Genomic DNA, 18,311 nt, shown 5'->3' with positions numbered 1-18,311 from the left:
TGACCATGGTGGAGTGTGTGTGGCAGCTTAATTGAGTGTGATATTAACCCACACATCTGTCTCTGTCATCCTGTAGTGGTCTGTTCTGCGAGAACCCTCCCCCTATGATCCTGCTGCAGACCAGCCCATGTGACCAGTCAGAGTGTCAGAACGGAGCCCAGTGTCTAGTGATGGCTGGGGAGCCTGTGTGCCACTGTCTGCCTGGCTTCGCCGGAAACAAGTGCCACAAGATTGTTACCGTCCATCTGCTGGGCAAAGATGCCTACCTGGCGCTGTCCAGCGCCAAGATACGCAACTCTGCCCACATCTCCCTACAGGTACTGTACCATCTCTAACCCCTGACCTCTAACCCGTAGCATTGCCCACATCTCCCTACAGGTACTGTATAACCTTTCACCCCTCACATCACTGTGGGTTTGTATGTAATGACACCCTATTCCCTATGTAGTTCACTACGTTTGACCAGGGCCCAGACCCAGCCCTCATTCACACAGACACAATGACATTGACATCTATCTAGTTAGGGCTGGAATTGTCTTGTTTCAACAGTCACCTTCTTATATGATAGCCCTATGAGTCTGAGTAGTCAAGCTGTCTCCCTATAACTGATCATACGTCCCATAACGTCATACTCTACCTCATGCACCATTATCAGGAATGGATGATAGCACTTAAGGTTAATAAGAGAGAGAAAGAACAGTCTCTCCTCAACACCTTGTCTTGGGGATTAAGTAGTGAGTTGTGCACACTAGCCCCCATCAACGCAGCACTTAAAGTATAGAATGTAGCACCCTTGGGAAAGATATTAGAGGGATATTTTTCTTAAGAGGCTAGCATAAAAAAAACTCTCTCTCTCTACCTGCATCCCACATGGCACCCTATTCCTTATGTGCACTACTTTTGACCAAAGCCCATAGTCTGTAGTGCACTACATAGGGACTAGGTTGCCATTTGGAACGCACATTCTATTATTGGAGCCGTCTGGCTCTGAGCTACCACCAGACACCACAGGGACGGTGGGACGGTGACATTATTATAATGTCACCTTTTGTTCACTAGCATGAATAATGTGGCTTGAGGGGATATGTATTATGGTAATAGAGTGTCGGCATGGCGACCATTATCAGCCCAATCACTGGCAATGAGTCACGGCCGGCGGATCGCATCTTACCTCCAAATGAGCTGATGTGCTTGTTGGCGAGGGGGCACGCTAATGTTAATTAAAAATACTGAGGTAAAAATAAAACACTTGGTCTTAATCTCTGTGCTAAAGGTGACAGCATGACTTTGAGTATTGTACGTAACTAGGTTAGGTAGATACACGGCCTAAAGGAAATGGAGCTGGCCCATTCCTAAAGCAGTGTTCAGTTTGTACATTCTGCCACAGTTTTAGACACGATACATGAAACAACATGGAAAACATAGTTTCAAGTTAAAATAGAAAAGTACAGTTTTCAAATAAAATACACTTTGTATTTTTGTAAGCCACTCTGTTGCATACTATGCAAAGTAACCATCTCCCCATGCCATATGTTTCCATTTCAAATACAGTAACTACAGAATGGTATCCTTCAGGTTTCCATCCAATTGGTGACAGATTTTCATGTGAATACTTTAGAATCTGCGTGCAGAAGATATGAGCATTTTGCCACCAATAGTGTTTCCACCAAATTAACTTTTTGCGGATAAAAATCAATGCGTGAAGATGTAGCGCTCACTAAATGTACTTTTGAGGAAGTTTTCATGCACCGAATAAAAATCTAAAGATGAATATGTTTCCATCACATTTTCAACTCAACCGATAGTTTTGTCACGTGGGCTCCATCCAACAGCTCACAGATACAGTGTGCGGGTATAGTCTACATGATGACATTACTATGGATAAGAGCGAGAATATTTGTATTTGTCAAACGGCAGTCAAGCATCGATCGTCATGTCGCCATAATAAGAGCCTCAATATTTATTGGAAAGGAGAATCAAGATCACAGTACACTTTCAACACTCTCTCTCCAATTTGCTTTATTGGCATGACCTAACAATGTACATATTGCCAAATCTTACTTTGGAGATTTACAATACTAACATAATTCAAATAAAGCAAAATCTATATTGTCAATGGGACAAAAGTAACAACAATAATCAAGGGTGAAAATAACCATACGTTGAACAATAACAATAACAGCAGGCATAGAGGAGACTATCACTCATCTTATGGCAGGCAGCAATGTAGTGCACTGCCAACCCACAGATCTCAACGTTTTTTAAAGGCTTTGATCAGTAACCATGGTCTAATAGTTTGCTGGAGTGTACAGTCGTGGCCAAAAGTTTTGAGAATGACACAAATATTCATTTTCACAAAGTCTGCTGCCTCAGTTTGTATGATGGTGTCACGGCCGTTAAAGGAAGAGGACCAAGGTGCAGCGTTAAAGGAAGAGGACCAAGGTGCAGCGTTAAAGGAAGAGGACCAAGGTGCAGCGTTAAAGGAAGAGGACCAAGGTGCAGCGTTAAAGGAAGAGGACCAAGGTGCAGCGTTAAAGGAAGAGGACCAAGGTGCAGCGTTAAAGGAAGAGGACCAAGGTGCAGCGTTAAAGGAAGAGGACCAAGGTGCAGCGTTAAAGGAAGAGGACCAAGGTGCAGCGTTAAAGGAAGAGGACCAAGGTGCAGCGTTAAAGGAAGAGGACCAAGGTGCAGCGTTAAAGGAAGAGGACCAAGGTGCAGTGTGGTGAGTGTACATTTCTCTTTTTATTTGGAAAAAAGACGCCGAACAAAACAATAAACAAACACAAGAGGCTTAGTTCTTGGCAGAGGCACCGGATACACTGGGCCGTTGAGGCGCACTGGCGGTCTCGAGCACAGAGCTGGCACAACCCGTTCTGGCTGGATGCCCGAATGCGGGACGCTGGCACAGAGCACACCGGCCTGTGAATGCTCAACCAAGACACTGTGCTCATCACCCCATCGCACGGTGCCTGACCAGTCACATGCTCGTCATCGTAAGCACGGGGAGTTGGCTCAGGTCTGAATCCTGACTCTGCCACACTCCCCGTGTGCCCCTCCCCCCCAAAATATTTGGGGGCTGCCTCGCGGGCTTCCTTGCTAGCCATGTTCCCTCATAACACTCCCGCTCTGCTTTAGCTGCTGCCTTCGCCTTCCTCTCTGATTCTACCTGCTCCCAGGGCAGGCGATCCTTCCCGGCCAGGATCTCCTCCCACGTCCAGGATCCCTTGCCATTCAAAATGTCTTACCTCCTTACCACGCTGCTTGGTCCGTTTGTGGTGGGAAGTTCTGTCACGGCCGTTAAAGGAAGAGGACCAAGGTGCTGCGTGGTGAGTGTACATTTCTTTTTTTTCTTTTTATTTGGAAAAAAGACATCAAACAAAACAATAAACACTACAAAAACTAACCGTGAATCTAAAGGCTATGTGCCCTAAACAAAGTCAACTTCCCACAAAGACAGGTGGAAATAAAGGCTACCTAAGTATGGTTCTCGATCAGAGACAACGATAGACAGCTGTCCCTGATTGAGAACCCGACCCGGCCAAAACATAGAAATGCAAATAATAGAGAATAGAATACCCACCCCAACTCACACCCTGACCAAACCAAAATAGAGACATAAATAGGATCACAAAGGTCAGGGCGTGACAGATGGCAATTTGCATATACTCCAGAATGTTATAAAGTGTTCATATGAATTGCAATTAATTGCAAAGTCCCTCTTTGCCATGCAAATGAACTGAATCCCAAAAAAACATTTTCACTGCATTTCAGCCCTGCCGCAAAAGGACCAGCTAACATGTCAGTGATTCTCTCATTAACACAGCTGTGAGTGTTGACGAGGACAAGGCTGGAGATCACTCAGTCATGCTGATTGAGTTTGAATAACAGACTGGAAGCTTCAAAAGGAAGGTGGTGCTTGGAATCATTGTTCTTCCTCTGTCAACCATGGTTACCTGCAAGGAAACATGTGCCGTCATCATTGCTTTGCACAAAAAGGGCTTCACAAGCAAGGATATTGCTGCCAGTAAGATTGCACTTAAATCAACCATTTATCGGATAATCAAGAACTTCAAGGAGTGCAGTTTAATTGTTGTGAAGAAGGCTTCAGGGCACCCAAGAAAGTCCAGCAAGCGCCAGGACCGTCTCCTAATGTTGATTCAGCTGCGGGATCGGGGCACCACCAGTACAGAGCTTGCTCAGGATTGGCAGCAGGCAGGTGTGAGTGCATCTGCACGCACAGTGAGGCAAGTATTTTGGAGGAAGGTCTGGTGTCAAGAAGGGCAGCAAAGAAGCCACTTCTCCCCAGGAAAAACATCAGGGACAGACTGATATTCTGCAAAAGGTACAGGGATTGGACTGCTGAGGACTGGGGTAAAGTCATTTTCTCTGATGAATCCCCTGATTGTTTGGGACATCCGGAGACAAGGTGAGCGCTACCATCAGTCCTGTGTCATGCCAAAAGTAAAGCATCCTGAGACCATTCATGTGTGGGGTTGCTTCTCAGCCAAAGGAGTGTGCTCACTCACAATTTTGCCTAAGAACACAGCCATGAATAAAGAATGGTACCAACACATCCAGGAACAGTTTGGTAACAAACAATGTATTTTCCAGCATGATGGAGCACAAACTTCAAGCATTGATTATGGAAGAATGGGCTGCCATCAGTCAGGATGTGGCCCAGAAGTTAATTGACAGCATGCCAGTGCGGATTGCAGAGGTCTTGAAAAAGAAGGGTCAACACTGCAAATATTGACTCTTTGCATCAACGTCATGTAATGGTCAATAAAAGCCTTTGACATGTATGAAATGCTTGTAATTATACTTCAGTATTCCATAGTAACATCTGACAAAACTTTGTGGAAATTAATATTTGTGTCATTCTCAAAACTTTTGGCCACGACTGTACTGTCGATTTAGGGCCAGATTGTAACGGGATTCGTCTGGTGAAGGAGAGGCGGACCAAAACGCAGCGTGGTTATTATTCATGGTTCTTTAATAAAGAAACTATACATGAATAGACTAACAAAACCAAGAAATGTGAAAAAACCAAAACAGCCCTATCTGGTGCAAACACAGAGACAGGAACAATCACCCACAAACCCCAACACCAAACAGGCTACCTAAATATGGCTCCCAATCAGAGACAATGACTAACACCTGCCTCTGATTGAGAACCATATCAGGCCAAACACAGAAACAGACAAACTAGACACACAACATAGAATGCCCACTCAGATCACACCCCGACCAAACAAAACATAGAAACATACAAAGCAAACTATGGTCAGGGTGTGACACAGATAGCACTGCATTTTGCTTTGTGCTTGTATTTCCTAATAAGCAATGTCGTTTTGTTTTGACTGTGTTGTAATTTGGTTTATTCTGATTGATTGGATGTTCTGGTCCTGAGGCTTCAGTGTGTTAGTAGAACAGGTTTGTGAATTCAGCCCCAGGATCAGCTGGATGAGGGGATTCTTTGCTCGGCTCTTGGCATTGCAGGGCTTGGTAATGATTTGAGATATGTTTTACTCCCTACACCACTTTCAATAACGTTGTAGAACAAATAGAATCAAATGGTTTTTGGAAGTCGATAAAGTAACCATACATTTTGGTATTATTTTGGTGGACACGTTTATCTATCAGGGTGTGTAGGGTGTAAATATGATCGATCGTGTGGTGTTTTGGTATAAATCCAATTTGGCTTTTACTCAAGATATTGTGCTTATTAAGGAAGTTTAGAAATTTTACATTTATAATACTACAGAAAACCTTCCCCAGGTTATTGTTCACACATATGCCTCTGTCATTGTTGGAGTCAAAATTGTCTCTGTTCTTAAAGCTTGGGGTTATGAGTCCTTGATTCCAGATGTCAGGGAAATAACCTACACTCAGGATCAAATTAAACAGTTGTAATATAGCCAAATTGTGCACTAGTGAATTTGAGTATCTCAATTAGGATGCCATCAGGTCCACATGCTTTTTTATATTTGAGGGCTGGAAGTTTCTTATAGAGCTCCTGGTCAGTAATAGTTTAGTTTCTTATAGAGCTCCTGGTCAGTAATAGTTTAGTTTCTTATAGAGCTCCTGGTCAGTACTAGTTTAGTTTCTTATAGAGCTCCTGGTCAGTAATAGTTTAGTTTCTTATAGAGCTCCTGGTCAGTAATAGTTTAGTTTCTTATAGAGCTCCTGGTCAGTAATAGTTTAGTTTCTTATAGAGTTCCTGGTCAGTAATAGTTTAGTTTCTTATAGAGCTCCTGGTCAGTAATAGTTTTGTTTCTTATAGAGCTCCTGGTCAGTAATAGTTTAGTTTCTTATAGAGCTCCTGGTCAGTAATAGTTTAGTTTCTTATAGAGCTTCTGGTCAGTAATAGTTTAGTTTCTTATAGAGCTCCTGGTCAGTAATAGTTTAGTTTCTTATAGAGCTCCTGGTCAGTAATAGTTTAGTTTCTTATAGAGCTCCTGGTCAGTAATAGTTTAGTTTCTTATAGAGCTCCTGGTCAGTACTAGTTTAGTTTCTTATAGAGCTCCTGGTCAGTAATAGTTTAGTTTCTTATAGAGCGCCTGGTCAGTAATAGTTTAGTTTCTTATAGAGCTCCTGGTCAGTACTAGTTTAGTTTCTTATAGAGCTCCTGGTCAGTACTAGTTTAGTTTCTTATAGAGCTCCTGGTCAGTAATAATGTAGTTTCTTATAGAGCTCCTGGTCAGTAATAGTTTAGTTTCTTATAGAGCTCCTGGTCAGTACTAGTTTAGTTTCTTATAGAGCTCCTGGTCATTAATAGTTTAGTTTCTTATAGAGCTCCTGGTCAGTAATAGTTTAGTTTCTTATAGAGTTCCTGGTCAGTAATAGTTTACTTTCTTATAGAGCTCCTGGTCAGTAATAGTTTACCTTCTTATAGAGCTCCTGGTCAGTACTTGGGGAGTCCAGTGGATTTTGATTGTCCTTTCTAGATGTTTCTAATCCCTCCAACGTCATGAATTTGCCATTATTCTGTATTTGTATCAATTTGAATGGTGTTGTGGAGTGTTTTAATATGGGTTGTCCATATGTCACCATTTTGTATTGTTAATTCCTCTAGTTTCGATTATTCATTTTTTTCTCCAATTTTGCCAGAAGTTGTTTTTGTTTATGGACTCCTCAATTAGTGTCAGCTGCTTGCTGTTGTACTGGACTTTTTTGGTTCTGAGTGTAAGTTTATAGAGTTTTAAAGTTTCACACTAATGAAGGCATAATTCACCATTATTTGGGTCTTTGTTCTTTTGGTTTGATAGTGTCATATGTTTTTTCCTTATACATTTTACAATCTGCATCAAACCAGTTGTCATCTGTGGTCTTTTTCAATTTGTTTTTTTAATAAATTTCAGTTGTGCTTCTTTTGCCGTTTGCCTGAATATATTGTTGATGTTTTCTACTGCCAGATTGATACCTTCTTTACTGTGAGTGGATGTGGTATGCAGAAAGTTATCTAAGAGCTTTTGGATTTTTGGATTACAGGTTGCTTTCTGGTATTCTTCTGTGCTGTTTTGGGCCCATCTGTATGAATTTCTGATGTTGTACAGCTTACTGGGCTGTGAATGTCTGGTTATTTCCATGTCTGTTCTTTTGAGGAACAAGGTCATTTGGCTGTGATCAGACAGAGGTGTTGGTGGCTTGACGGTGAATGAGCTGAGAGAGAAAGGGGTCAATGTATGTAATCAAATAGCCTACTGTGCTGTGGTCAAGAGGTGAGCAATTGGTGATTCTCCCCAAAGAGTCCCCCTGTAACCCTACCATTAGAAACGCAGGCTTCGACAGCGCTGCAACAGATCCCTTTCGTTTTTGTTGATGGTGCTGTTGTGATGGTGCTGTTGTTTCTATGGGGGAGATGAAGACAATTAGAAACAGTATGGGCTGTAATAAAGCTGTCCCCTCGTGTGGTCATTAGATCAGGTAGTGTTCCTGTGCGCGCATTTGTGTCCCCACAGATGAGCACATTTCCCTGGGCCTGGAAATGGCATGTCTCTTCCTCAAGGGTGGGGAATATCTCCTCTGAGTAATATGGGGATTCTGGGAGGGGATATATATTGCGCAAAGGAACACATATTTTTCTGTCAGTTTTAACCAAATGTAATATTTCCCCATTTTTATGGGATCAATTTGATTTTGTAGTTCGGATTTGTACCAAATGATCAATCAAGTCTCTGCCTCTATTGACAGGGCTATGTTTCTTTGATGGCACAATTACCTATCTGTAGCCTGTGGGACAGTGATTGACAATGTCTGCCTTACATGCTGACCAGACCGGACAAGTCGCGTGCGCGAGTGTCACAAAATAAATGTAGAAATCCATGTTATTCAATTATTGCGCCAACGAGCGTCTGCGTTGCCAAGGGCTAAAATATAAATTATTTATATTTCTGATGCAGATCGCGCTGAAAGTCCTGCCTCTCCCATCTCTTCATTGGTTTATAGAAGCAGGTACCCACTTGCTATCTCCTCATTGGTTATACCCACGTGGGTGATTGAAAGACGAACTGTTTTGCCGGTAGTACTATGAAAGTTTAGATGCCAATCACCATATAAGTTCAACGATGAAAAAGCCTGGAAGGAGGAGACATGATTAGAAACGATTTGGTTGGCTGTTTTATGTGTGGATTAGTTGGAGTAAAGGAACTTGTGCATATCAGGTAAAATAACAACTCAATGTTTACATCCCAGGACAAATTAGCTAGCAACAGCAAGCTAGCTAAATAGGACAAATTAGCTAGCAAGTGCAAGCTAACTAGCTAAATTGCCATACATGTTTCATGCTTTTCGACCTGTCACCAAATGAATGTCATTGGGGGGACAAAATACATTTATGCACGAAAGCGCACGATGGCACATGCGCGCAGCCGGTTTGAGTTCCGTGTTACACCATGTCTCCTGCAGAATGATGATGTCAATATCTTTAAGTGCTACACTCTTCAGTCCAAAGGTTGATGGTTCCACATGCTAACTGATAGAGATTTCATGTCGCTATCAGTTAGTATAATGACAATAACAGTAACAGTCAGAAACACAATAACTACTAAGTTGGTAACAGTGAGATAAACAGCACAGTCCGAAATGGAGTAACTACTAACTACTAAATTGTTAAGAGTGAGATGAACAGCAGTCAGAAATACAGTAACTACTAACTACTAAATTGTTCTGAGTGAGATGAACAGCACAGTCAGAAATACAGTAATTACTAACTACTAAGTTGTTCAGAGTGAGATGAACAGCATAACAGCAAACATGAGTTCTCTTTTTCTGTTTTCCTCCTTCCTAATCATTGAACAAGTAAACTTTTAATACAATAGCCTTTGTGTGTGTGTGTGTGTGCATTTAGTACAGTTTAGTGCAGATGTATTGGAGGAGCTGTTTCATTTCACACAGTCTGTGAGTTTTCCTGTTGTCTGAGGGTGTCCGCGTAGCTGCGCTGGACCTGCTGTTGGGCCCTGTAGATGGAGGGGGGCCAGGTCTGGGGGACTGCCTCTCTGGTCTGGTAGAGGTGGTGGTCTGGTGTGGGGTAGTAGGCTGGGCCCGGTCCAGTCCGGCTGCGCCGATGGAGGGGGTGATGCTCTGGTGGTGGGTGGGGCCTGTAGGGTGTGCTGGTCTGGTCGGGTATTGAAGGGGCCTGGGTCTCCTTGGTGGTGCAGTGGTCTGGTTGGGGTCTCTGGGTGGTCCTCAGCCCAGTGTGGCATGGGGTGTATATCTTCCAAGTGTTACGTCCTTTAGAGACTTGACAAACATCCCTACTGTCTGTTTCCTCAGGTGGGAGTGGTCGTGCAGATGCTCTGGGGTGAGTGTTGGTTGGTGAGCAACATGCACGTTCCTGAATAGGCCACCCCCTCTGGTGATGTCAGCATTGAGGGCTCCCGAGAGGCGCAGCGGTCTAAGGCATTGCATCTCAGTGCGAGGCTTCACTACAGTACCTGGTTCATATCCAGGCTGTATCACATCCGGACATGACTGAGAGTCCCATAGGGCGGCGCACAATTGGCCCAGCGTCATCTGGGTTTGGCCGGGGTAGGCCATCATTGTAAATAATAATTTGTGCTTAACTGACTTTCCTAGTTAAATAAAGATTCAATAAAATAAGTAAAATAAAATATTGACTTTCTGAATGGTACGGGATGAAAGACTTTGCAGGGCAGCAGAGTGGAGATGGTGATGTGGGAGTTGGGGAACCGCTCAGAGGCCCTTTCCTCTACTCTGTTGGCCAGGCTGCCTACTCTCTCCTGCTCCTCTCGCAGGTTGTTGGTGCTGTAGTGAATAATAATGTGGCCTGGTGTGCCAAAGTCAGGATTTTTTATGAATTTCATTTCCTGAGGTAGAACATCAACAGGTAGAACATCAACAGACGAAAAAGCATAAACTCTCTCTGATTGGCCATGTTGGTTTGATCTCTGTCACCACATTCTTCAAGAAGGTAGAGCCTTCCCAAGACGAATATGATTTAGCTGTGCAGGAGGGTGTCTTTGCATACTGTCAAATCTTTGGCATCATTAAACTGAAGACGGTTTAGTTTATCAATTCTCTGTAATTATTATTACGTTATTAACTAATCAGGTAGATGTAATTAACTAGAAAGTCGGGGAACCAAGTAAAATATTAAGATTACAAAGTTAGAATTGTCCTAATATAACTTTCAGATATTTTAATATCTGATCAATTAGTCTTCTAATTATTGAATTATTCTTTACCTCGAGTTAGTCTCATTCCAAACGTCGTAAATTGTTGGTTATCTGCATGAACCCAGTCTTCACTATGAGTCATCCATACATCAATTGTCTCAATCATTTATTTATTAACTAACTAAATAATCACAGAAATGCACAAACAAACAAGTAGATATGGTTACAAGGAAATGATAGGGGAATGAAGAGATCCAGAAGGCAGCAGCCACACTGCAGGAATAATGCCCCAATGTGACCATCAATGAGGATGCATTGTTTGAATAGGTTACTGGCCTGCAAGAGTTCCTAAAAGGGGGGATGACTTGAAGAATGAAATCATCTGAGACAATAGTCAGAGATGGGGCACGGTGGTTACCCACTTCAAAGAGAACGACATCCCACACTAACCTGGCTAGATTAGCGTCTGTTGTCATGTGCTTACCTGGAAGTAATGCACCAGTCGAGAGAGTGTTCTCCCAAATGAATGATATATGGACAGCAGCAAGAAATAGGTTCACTGTTCCTACCATCAAGGCCATGCTTATTGTGAAGATAAACTTTAACCTCCCCTGCCAGGAGTTCATGGAGAAGCTTGCCAAAGACAGAGCAATCCTGAATAAAATACATTCTTCTGAGAAATATACAGATTAGGTTGGTATAAGTATATTATGTAGTTACCAATCTCATCATCGTCTTATTTCTTTATTATGTTAAGTATTTCACATATACTATTTCCTGTTTTTTTTATTTTCGTTCATGTCCTCTTCTGCTCTTATTCTAGCAGGACCACTGAATGGCTGTTCAGATCGGACAGTTCTGTCTTGTCTGTAGCGTTTCTGTAGTATAGTTGTTTTCTCTGTATCACAGTGGGCCTGTTAGACTAAATACATGAAGCCGGAATTGTCCCCGTTTTTTATTTCATAGATAATAACATTGGATATTTTAATTATATATTGACTGCCGAACTGGAAATGTCCCCGGTTTTCATTTCATAAATCTGGTCACGTTAGTATAAAATAACAGGTTTGTAACAGTCCTGTTGTGTGAGCAGTCGGCAAACAAAGTTTCCGGGTTCTCCATCTGAATCCTGTGTTCAAAATTGATTCTTCCCTTCTCAGATTTGATTTCTGCTGGAAATTCAAAAAAGGGGGGGAAAGTCTCTTAGTCTCTGCTGCTGCTGCTAGCACTGCCTCTGTGGCCATGTTGCTAAGGTTAACACAAGTAAACAGTTGGAGCTAGCTAGTAAGCTAGCGAACAAATTTGAATTTAGTTAGCACGATTTTTGCTAATTTGTTGCTAATTTAATATTGTAATCTCACTCTTAACAACCAGAAAGTTATAAAAAGTATGGAGCTGTTTGTCAACATTACTGCCTCTCTCTCTCTCTCTCTCTCTCTCTCTCTCTCTCTGTCTCCCTCTCTCTCTCTCTCTCTCTAGGTGGCTACAGATAAGGACAACGGTATCCTGCTCTACAAGGAGGACCATGATCCTCTAGCCCTGGAGCTGTACCAGGGACACATACGCATCATCTACGACATCGCTAACTACCCGCTGACCACTGTCTACAGGTCAGCACACACACACAGATTAAACAACATTATAATGGGGTAATGGAGGTGAGAAAACAGTGGAGGGGTCATCAGGGGAACTCTGGGAATCTAGTTAGTGTTGCACTAGGGGTTATATCAGCCATAGCACTCCTTGGGACTTGTGAGGATGGGGAAGGAGAGTGGCTGTAATTTGAACCAGTCAGCCATAACAGAGCAGGGGAGAGAAGGTGATTTGAAATCATATTCACCTGATCCTCCCTCAGCTCCAACCCCAGCCCAAGTCTGTCTGATGCGTCATGGCTTCCAGGAGGGGCCGGGAGCAGGGCTGGAGTGGTGCCAGAGGGGCCGGGAGCGGGGTGGGAGGGGCCAGGAGTAGGGCGGGAGGGGCCGGGAGCGGGGTGGGAGCAGGGTGGGAGTGGGGCAGGAGGGGTCGGGAGCGGGGTGGGAGGGGCCAGGAGTAGGGCGGGAGGGGCCGGGAGCAGGGTGGAAGCAGGGCAGGAGTGGTGCCAGAGGGGCCGGGAGCGGGGTGGGAGTGGTGCCAGAGGGGCCGGGAGCAGGGCGGGAGTGGTGCCAGAGGGGCCGGGAGCGGGGTGGGAGCAGGGCGGGAGTGGTGCCAGAGGGGCCGGGAGCGGGTGGGAGCAGGGCGGGAGTGGTGCCAGAGGGGCCGGGAGCGGGGTGGGAGCAGGGCGGGAGTGGTGCCAGAGAGGCCGGGAGCGGGGTGGGAGTGGTGCCAGAGGGGCCGGGAGCGGGGTGGGAGCAGGGCGGAAGCGGGGTGGGAGCGGGGTGGGAGCAGGGCAGGGGTGGTGCAGGAGGGGCCGGGAGTGGGGTGGGAGCAGGGTGGGAGTGGGGCAGGAGAGGCCGGGAGCAGGGCAGGAGAGGCCGGGAGCAGGGCGGGACTGGGGCAGGAGGGGCCGGGAGTAGGGGGAGGAGCAGGGAGGGAGCGGGGTGGGAGCAGGGTGGGAGCAGGGCGGGAGCGGGGTAGGAGCAGGGCGGGAGCGGTGCAGGATTGGTGCCAGAGTATGCCACTCAAAGGGTGAATGAGCAAGACAAAAGATTTAAGTGCCTTTCAATGGGTTATGGTAGTAGGTGCCAGGTGCACTGGGTTGTGTCAAGAACTGCAATGCTGCTGGGTTTTTAATGCTCAACAGTTTCCCGTGTGTATCAAGAATGGTCCACCAGCCAAAGGAAGCATTGTGGGAAGCATTGTAGGCAACATGGGCCAGAATTCCTGTGGAATGCTTTTTATACCTTGTAGAGTCCATGTCCTGATGAATTGAGACTGTTCTGAGGGCAGAAGGGGGGGGGGGGGGTGCACTGAATATTAGGAGGGTGTTCTTAATGTTTGGTATACTCAGTGTATATGTTGTAGAATAATGCGCCAGTCTCCAGTGTGATCAATCTGTCTGTGTGACATGAAGCAGAGTCGTAGTCTGGTTGGTAGCCGTAGAGACAGTTGGGCACCATCTGCCCTGACTCCCTCCTTCTCATATCCATGGGAGGGGAGCCAGCTGTGTGGTGGGAACTCTGGCTTCCTCTCTCCCTCTCCCTCTGTGTCTGTGTGTGACTCTCTCTCTCTCTGTGTGTCTGTGTCTCTCAATTCAATTCAATTCAATTCAAGGGCTTTATTGGCATGGGAAACATGTTAACATTGCCAAAGCAAGTGAGGCAGATAATATATAAAGTGAATATATAAAGTGAAATAAACAATAAAAATTAACAGTAAACATTACACATACAGAAGTTTCAAAACAATAAAGACATTACAAATGTCATATTATATATATACAGTGTTTTAACAATGTACAAATGGTTAAGGTATACAAGGGAAAATAAATTATCATAAATATGGGTTGTATTTACAATGGTGTTTGTTCTTCACTGGTTGCCCTTTTCTCGTGGCAACAGGTCTCTCTCTCCCTCTCTCTCCCACTCCCTCTGTGTCTGTGTGTGACTCTCTCTCTCTCTCTCTCTCTGTCTGTGTCTCTCTCTATGTCTCTCCCTCCCTCTCCCTCTGTGTCTGTGTCTCTCTCTCTATCTCTCCATCTCTCTCTGTCTCTCTCTGTCCCTCCCTATCTCTCTCTCTCTGTCCCTCCCTCTCTCTCTCTCTCTCTCTGTCCCTCTCGCTCTCTCTCGCTTTCTCTCTCTGCTTTCGACACTTTAGAGTCCATGCCCCGATGAATCGAGGCTGAGAGCAAAAGTGAAGGGTGCAATTCAATATTAGGAAGGTGTCCTTAATATTTTGGTATCTGAGTATATGTAGACACTGGTATGGTGCTGGAGATAATGAATAGGAGGTTGAAAGTGGCGGAATTAACCTTTAACATCTGGAGCTGGAGAGAGGAGACAGGAGATAGAGAGGAGACAGGAGATAGAGAGGAGACAGGAGATAGAGAGGAGACAGGAGATAGAGAGGAGACAGGAGATAGGGAGGAGACAGGAGATAGGGAGGAGACAGGAGATAGACAGGAGATAGACAGGAGATAGACAGGAGATAGAGAGGAGACAGGAGATAGACAGGAGATAGAGAGGAGACATGAGATAGAGAGGAGGCAGGAGATAGAGGAGATATGAGATAGAGAGGAGATAGAGAGGAGACAGGAGGCAGGGAATAGAGAGGAGAGAGGAGAAAGGAGATAGACAGGAGATAGACAGGAGATAGGAAAATGTAGAGAGGAGACAGGCGATATAGAGGAGACAGGCGATATAGAGGAGACAGGAGATAGACAGGAGACAGGAGATATAGAGGAGACAGGAGATAGAGAGGAGATAGACAGGAGAATGTAGACAAGAGACAGGAGATAGACAGGAGACAGGAGATAGACAAGAGACAGGAGATAGACAAGAGGCAGGAGATAGAGAGGAGACAGGAGATATAGAGGAGACATGAGATAGACAGGAGATAGACAGGAGATATAGAGGAGACATGAGATAGACAGGAGATATAGAGGAGACAGGAGATATAGAGGAGACATAAGATGGAGAGGAGACAGGAGATAGACAGGAGACAGGAGATAGAGAGGAGACAGGAGATAGACAGGAGATAGACAAGAGACAGGAGATATAGAGGAGACATGAGATAGAGAGGAGACAGGAGATATAGAGGAGACATGAGATAGACAGGAGATAGACAGGAGATATAGAGGAGACATGAGATAGACAGGAGATATAGAGGAGACAGGAGATATAGAGGAGACATAAGATGGAGAGGAGACAGGAGATAGACAGGAGATATAGAGGAGACATGAGATAGAGAGGAGACAGGAGATAGACAAGAGACAGGAGATATAGAGGAGACATGAGATAGAGAAGAGACAGGAGATAGACAGGAGAATGTAGACAAGAGACAGGAGATAGACAGGAGAATGTAGACAAGAGACAGGAGATAGACAGGAGATAGAGAGGAGATGGACAGGAGATAGACAGGAGACAGGAGATAGACAGGAGATAGACAAGAGACAGGAGATATAGAGGAGACATGAGATAGAGAGGAGACAGGAGATAAACAGGAGATATAGAGGCGACATGAGATAGACAGGAGATATAGAGGAGACAGGAGATATAGAGGAGACAGGAGATAGACAGGAGATATAGAGGAGACAGGAGATATAGAGGAGACATGAGATAGAGAGGAGAATGTAGACAAGAGACAGGAGATAGACAAGATACAGGAGATAGACAGGAGATAGACAAGAGACAGGAGATAGAGAGGAGATAGACAGGAGATAGACAGGAGATAGACAAGAGACAGGAGATATAGAGGAGACATGAGATAGAGAGGAGACAGGAGATAGACAGGAGATATAGAGGAGACAGGAGATATAGAGGAGACAGGAGATAGACAGGAGATATAGAGGAGGCAGGAGATATAGAGGAGACATGAGATAGACAGGAGACAGACAAGAGACAGGAGATATAGAGGAGACATGAGATAGAGAGGAGACAGGAGATAGACAGGAGAATGTAGACAAGAGACAGGAGATAGACAGGAGACAGGAGACAGGAGATAGACAAGAGACAGGAGACAGGAGATAGACAGGAGATAGACAAGAGACAGGAGATATAGAGGAGACATGAGATAGAGAGGAGACAGGAGATAGACAGGAGATATAGAGGAGACAGGAGATATAGAGGAGACAGGAGATAGACAGGAGATATAGAGGAGACAGGAGATATAGAGGAGACATGAGATAGAGAGGAGACAGGAGACAGACAAGAGACAGGAGATATAGAGGAGACATGAGATAGAGAGGAGACAGGAGATAGACAGGAGAATGTAGACAATAGACAGGAGATAGACAGGAGAATGTAGACAAGAGACAGGAGATAGACAGGAGACAGGAGATAGAGAGGAGACAGGAAAATGTAGACAGAAGATGGGAGGAGACAGAAAAGAGGAGGGAGGAGACTGGAGAAGGTAGACAGGAGAGAGGAAACAGGAGAGGGAAGACAGGAGAGAGCACAGCTAGGAGAAGATGAGAAGAGATGAGGGAGGAGAGGAGTTCACGTGGGAATGAAGGGCTGCTGGTGAGAGGGGAGAGGAGAGAGCGGTGAAAAAAACAGGAAGGAGAAATGAGAGTGGATGAGGGTGTGCTGGTCAAGTGATGGAAAGGTGGGGGGTGAACCACTCATCTGTCCAGACCTAATCTGGAGAGAATAGGGAGGGAGAGGAGGAGGTAGCATGGTAGAGGCCTCATTACTATCAGATGAATGCCTGGGTCCTCACTGTGTTCATGTCCTGCCCTTTACCAAATGCCACAGTAATCCCTCTATTAGTTTAAGGGAACTCGTCTGACATTATTCAAGAGATGGAGGGAGAGGAAAAGGGGAAGGGGCATAGAAACATCACAGATGATTGACAGAGAGTGTTACAGGAGGAGAGAAGGTTAGAGAGGATTTGATGGGAGCATAGAAACATCACAGAAGATTGACCGAGAGTGTTACAGGAGGAGAGAAGGTTAGAGAGGGTTTGATGGGGAGCATAGAAACATCACAGAAGATTGACCGAGAGTGTTACAGGAGGAGAGAAGGTTAGAGAGGATTTGATGGGAGCATAGAAACATCACAGAAGATTGACGAGAGCGTTTCAATCTTTACCCAATTCCCTCCCACTCTTTCTAGGTTCAGCCATCCATTGCCACGCCTACACTATTTGTATTGGTAGGTACCCTTCAGAAACCAGTCATTGCCTGCCATGTCACTGTGATTTAGAGCAATGGAGAAGAGCCTATAGAGGGGGTCAAAGTGTCTCTCTCTCTTCTCTTTGTCTTCTCTGCTCCACTCAGCGTCTGCACAAGATGTCTCTTTGTGAGCCGAATGCCATGTTAGAGCTGAGTGGAGCTGAGTCACAGAGGAAAGGTGGAGAGAGAAGAGGACAGGCAGCTTGTGAACAAAGTGGGCTACTGGTAGAGAGAGAGAAACTGGGAGAGAGAGAAACTGGGAGAGAGAGAAACTGAGAGAGAGAGAGAGAGAGAGAGAGAGAGAGAGAGAGAGAGAGAGAGACTGGTAGAGAGAGAGAGAGAGAGAGAGAGACTGGTAGAGAGAGAGAGAGAGAGAGAGAGAGACTGGTAGAGAGAGATAGAGAGAGAGACTGGTAGAGAGAGAGAGACTGGTAGAGAGAGAGAGAGAGACTAGTAGAGAGACTGGTAGAGAGAGAGAGAGAGAGAGAGACTGGTAGAGAGGGAGAGAGAGACTGGGAGAGAGAGAGAGACTGGTAGAGAGAGAGGGAGACTGGTAGAGAGAGAGAGAGACTGGTAGAGAGAGAGAGAGAGACTGGTAGGGAGAGAGAGAGAGAGAGAGACTGGTAGAGAGAGAGAGAGACTGGTAGGGAGAGAGAGAGAGAGACTGGTAGAGAGAGAGAGAGAGAGAATGGTAGAGAGAGAGAGAGAGAGACTAGTAGAGAGAGAGAGAGAGAGAGAGAGACTGGTAGAGAGAGAGAGAGAGAGAGAGACTGGTAGAGAGAGAGAGAGAGACTAGTAGAGAGAGAGAGAGAGAGAGACTGGTAGAGAGAGAGAGAGAGAGAGAGAGAGAGAGACTGGTAGAGAGGGAGAGAGAGACTGGTAGAGAGGGAGAGAGAGACTGGGAG

At 45.1% G+C, this 18,311-nt stretch overlaps 1 protein-coding gene across 5 annotated transcripts in view; it reads left to right on the top strand.

Moving 5' to 3' along the window:
• The window catches only part of LOC110504786 (slit homolog 3 protein), a 445,911-nt gene that overhangs the window by 408,877 nt on the left and 18,723 nt on the right, over window positions 1-18,311 (top strand). For all 5 annotated transcript variants that reach the window (XM_036969806.1, XM_036969807.1, XM_036969808.1 and 2 more), the window contains 2 exons: window positions 77-317; window positions 12,117-12,247. In XM_036969806.1, coding sequence (XP_036825701.1) covers window positions 77-317; window positions 12,117-12,247 — 372 coding nt within the window. The remainder of the gene's footprint in view (window positions 1-76; window positions 318-12,116; window positions 12,248-18,311) is intronic.

The sequence above is a fragment of the Oncorhynchus mykiss genome, chromosome 31 (assembly GCF_013265735.2).
Source record: "Oncorhynchus mykiss isolate Arlee chromosome 31, USDA_OmykA_1.1, whole genome shotgun sequence".
Taxonomy (NCBI): domain Eukaryota; kingdom Metazoa; phylum Chordata; class Actinopteri; order Salmoniformes; family Salmonidae; genus Oncorhynchus; species Oncorhynchus mykiss.
This window is presented reverse-complemented; position numbering and strand designations above follow the sequence as displayed.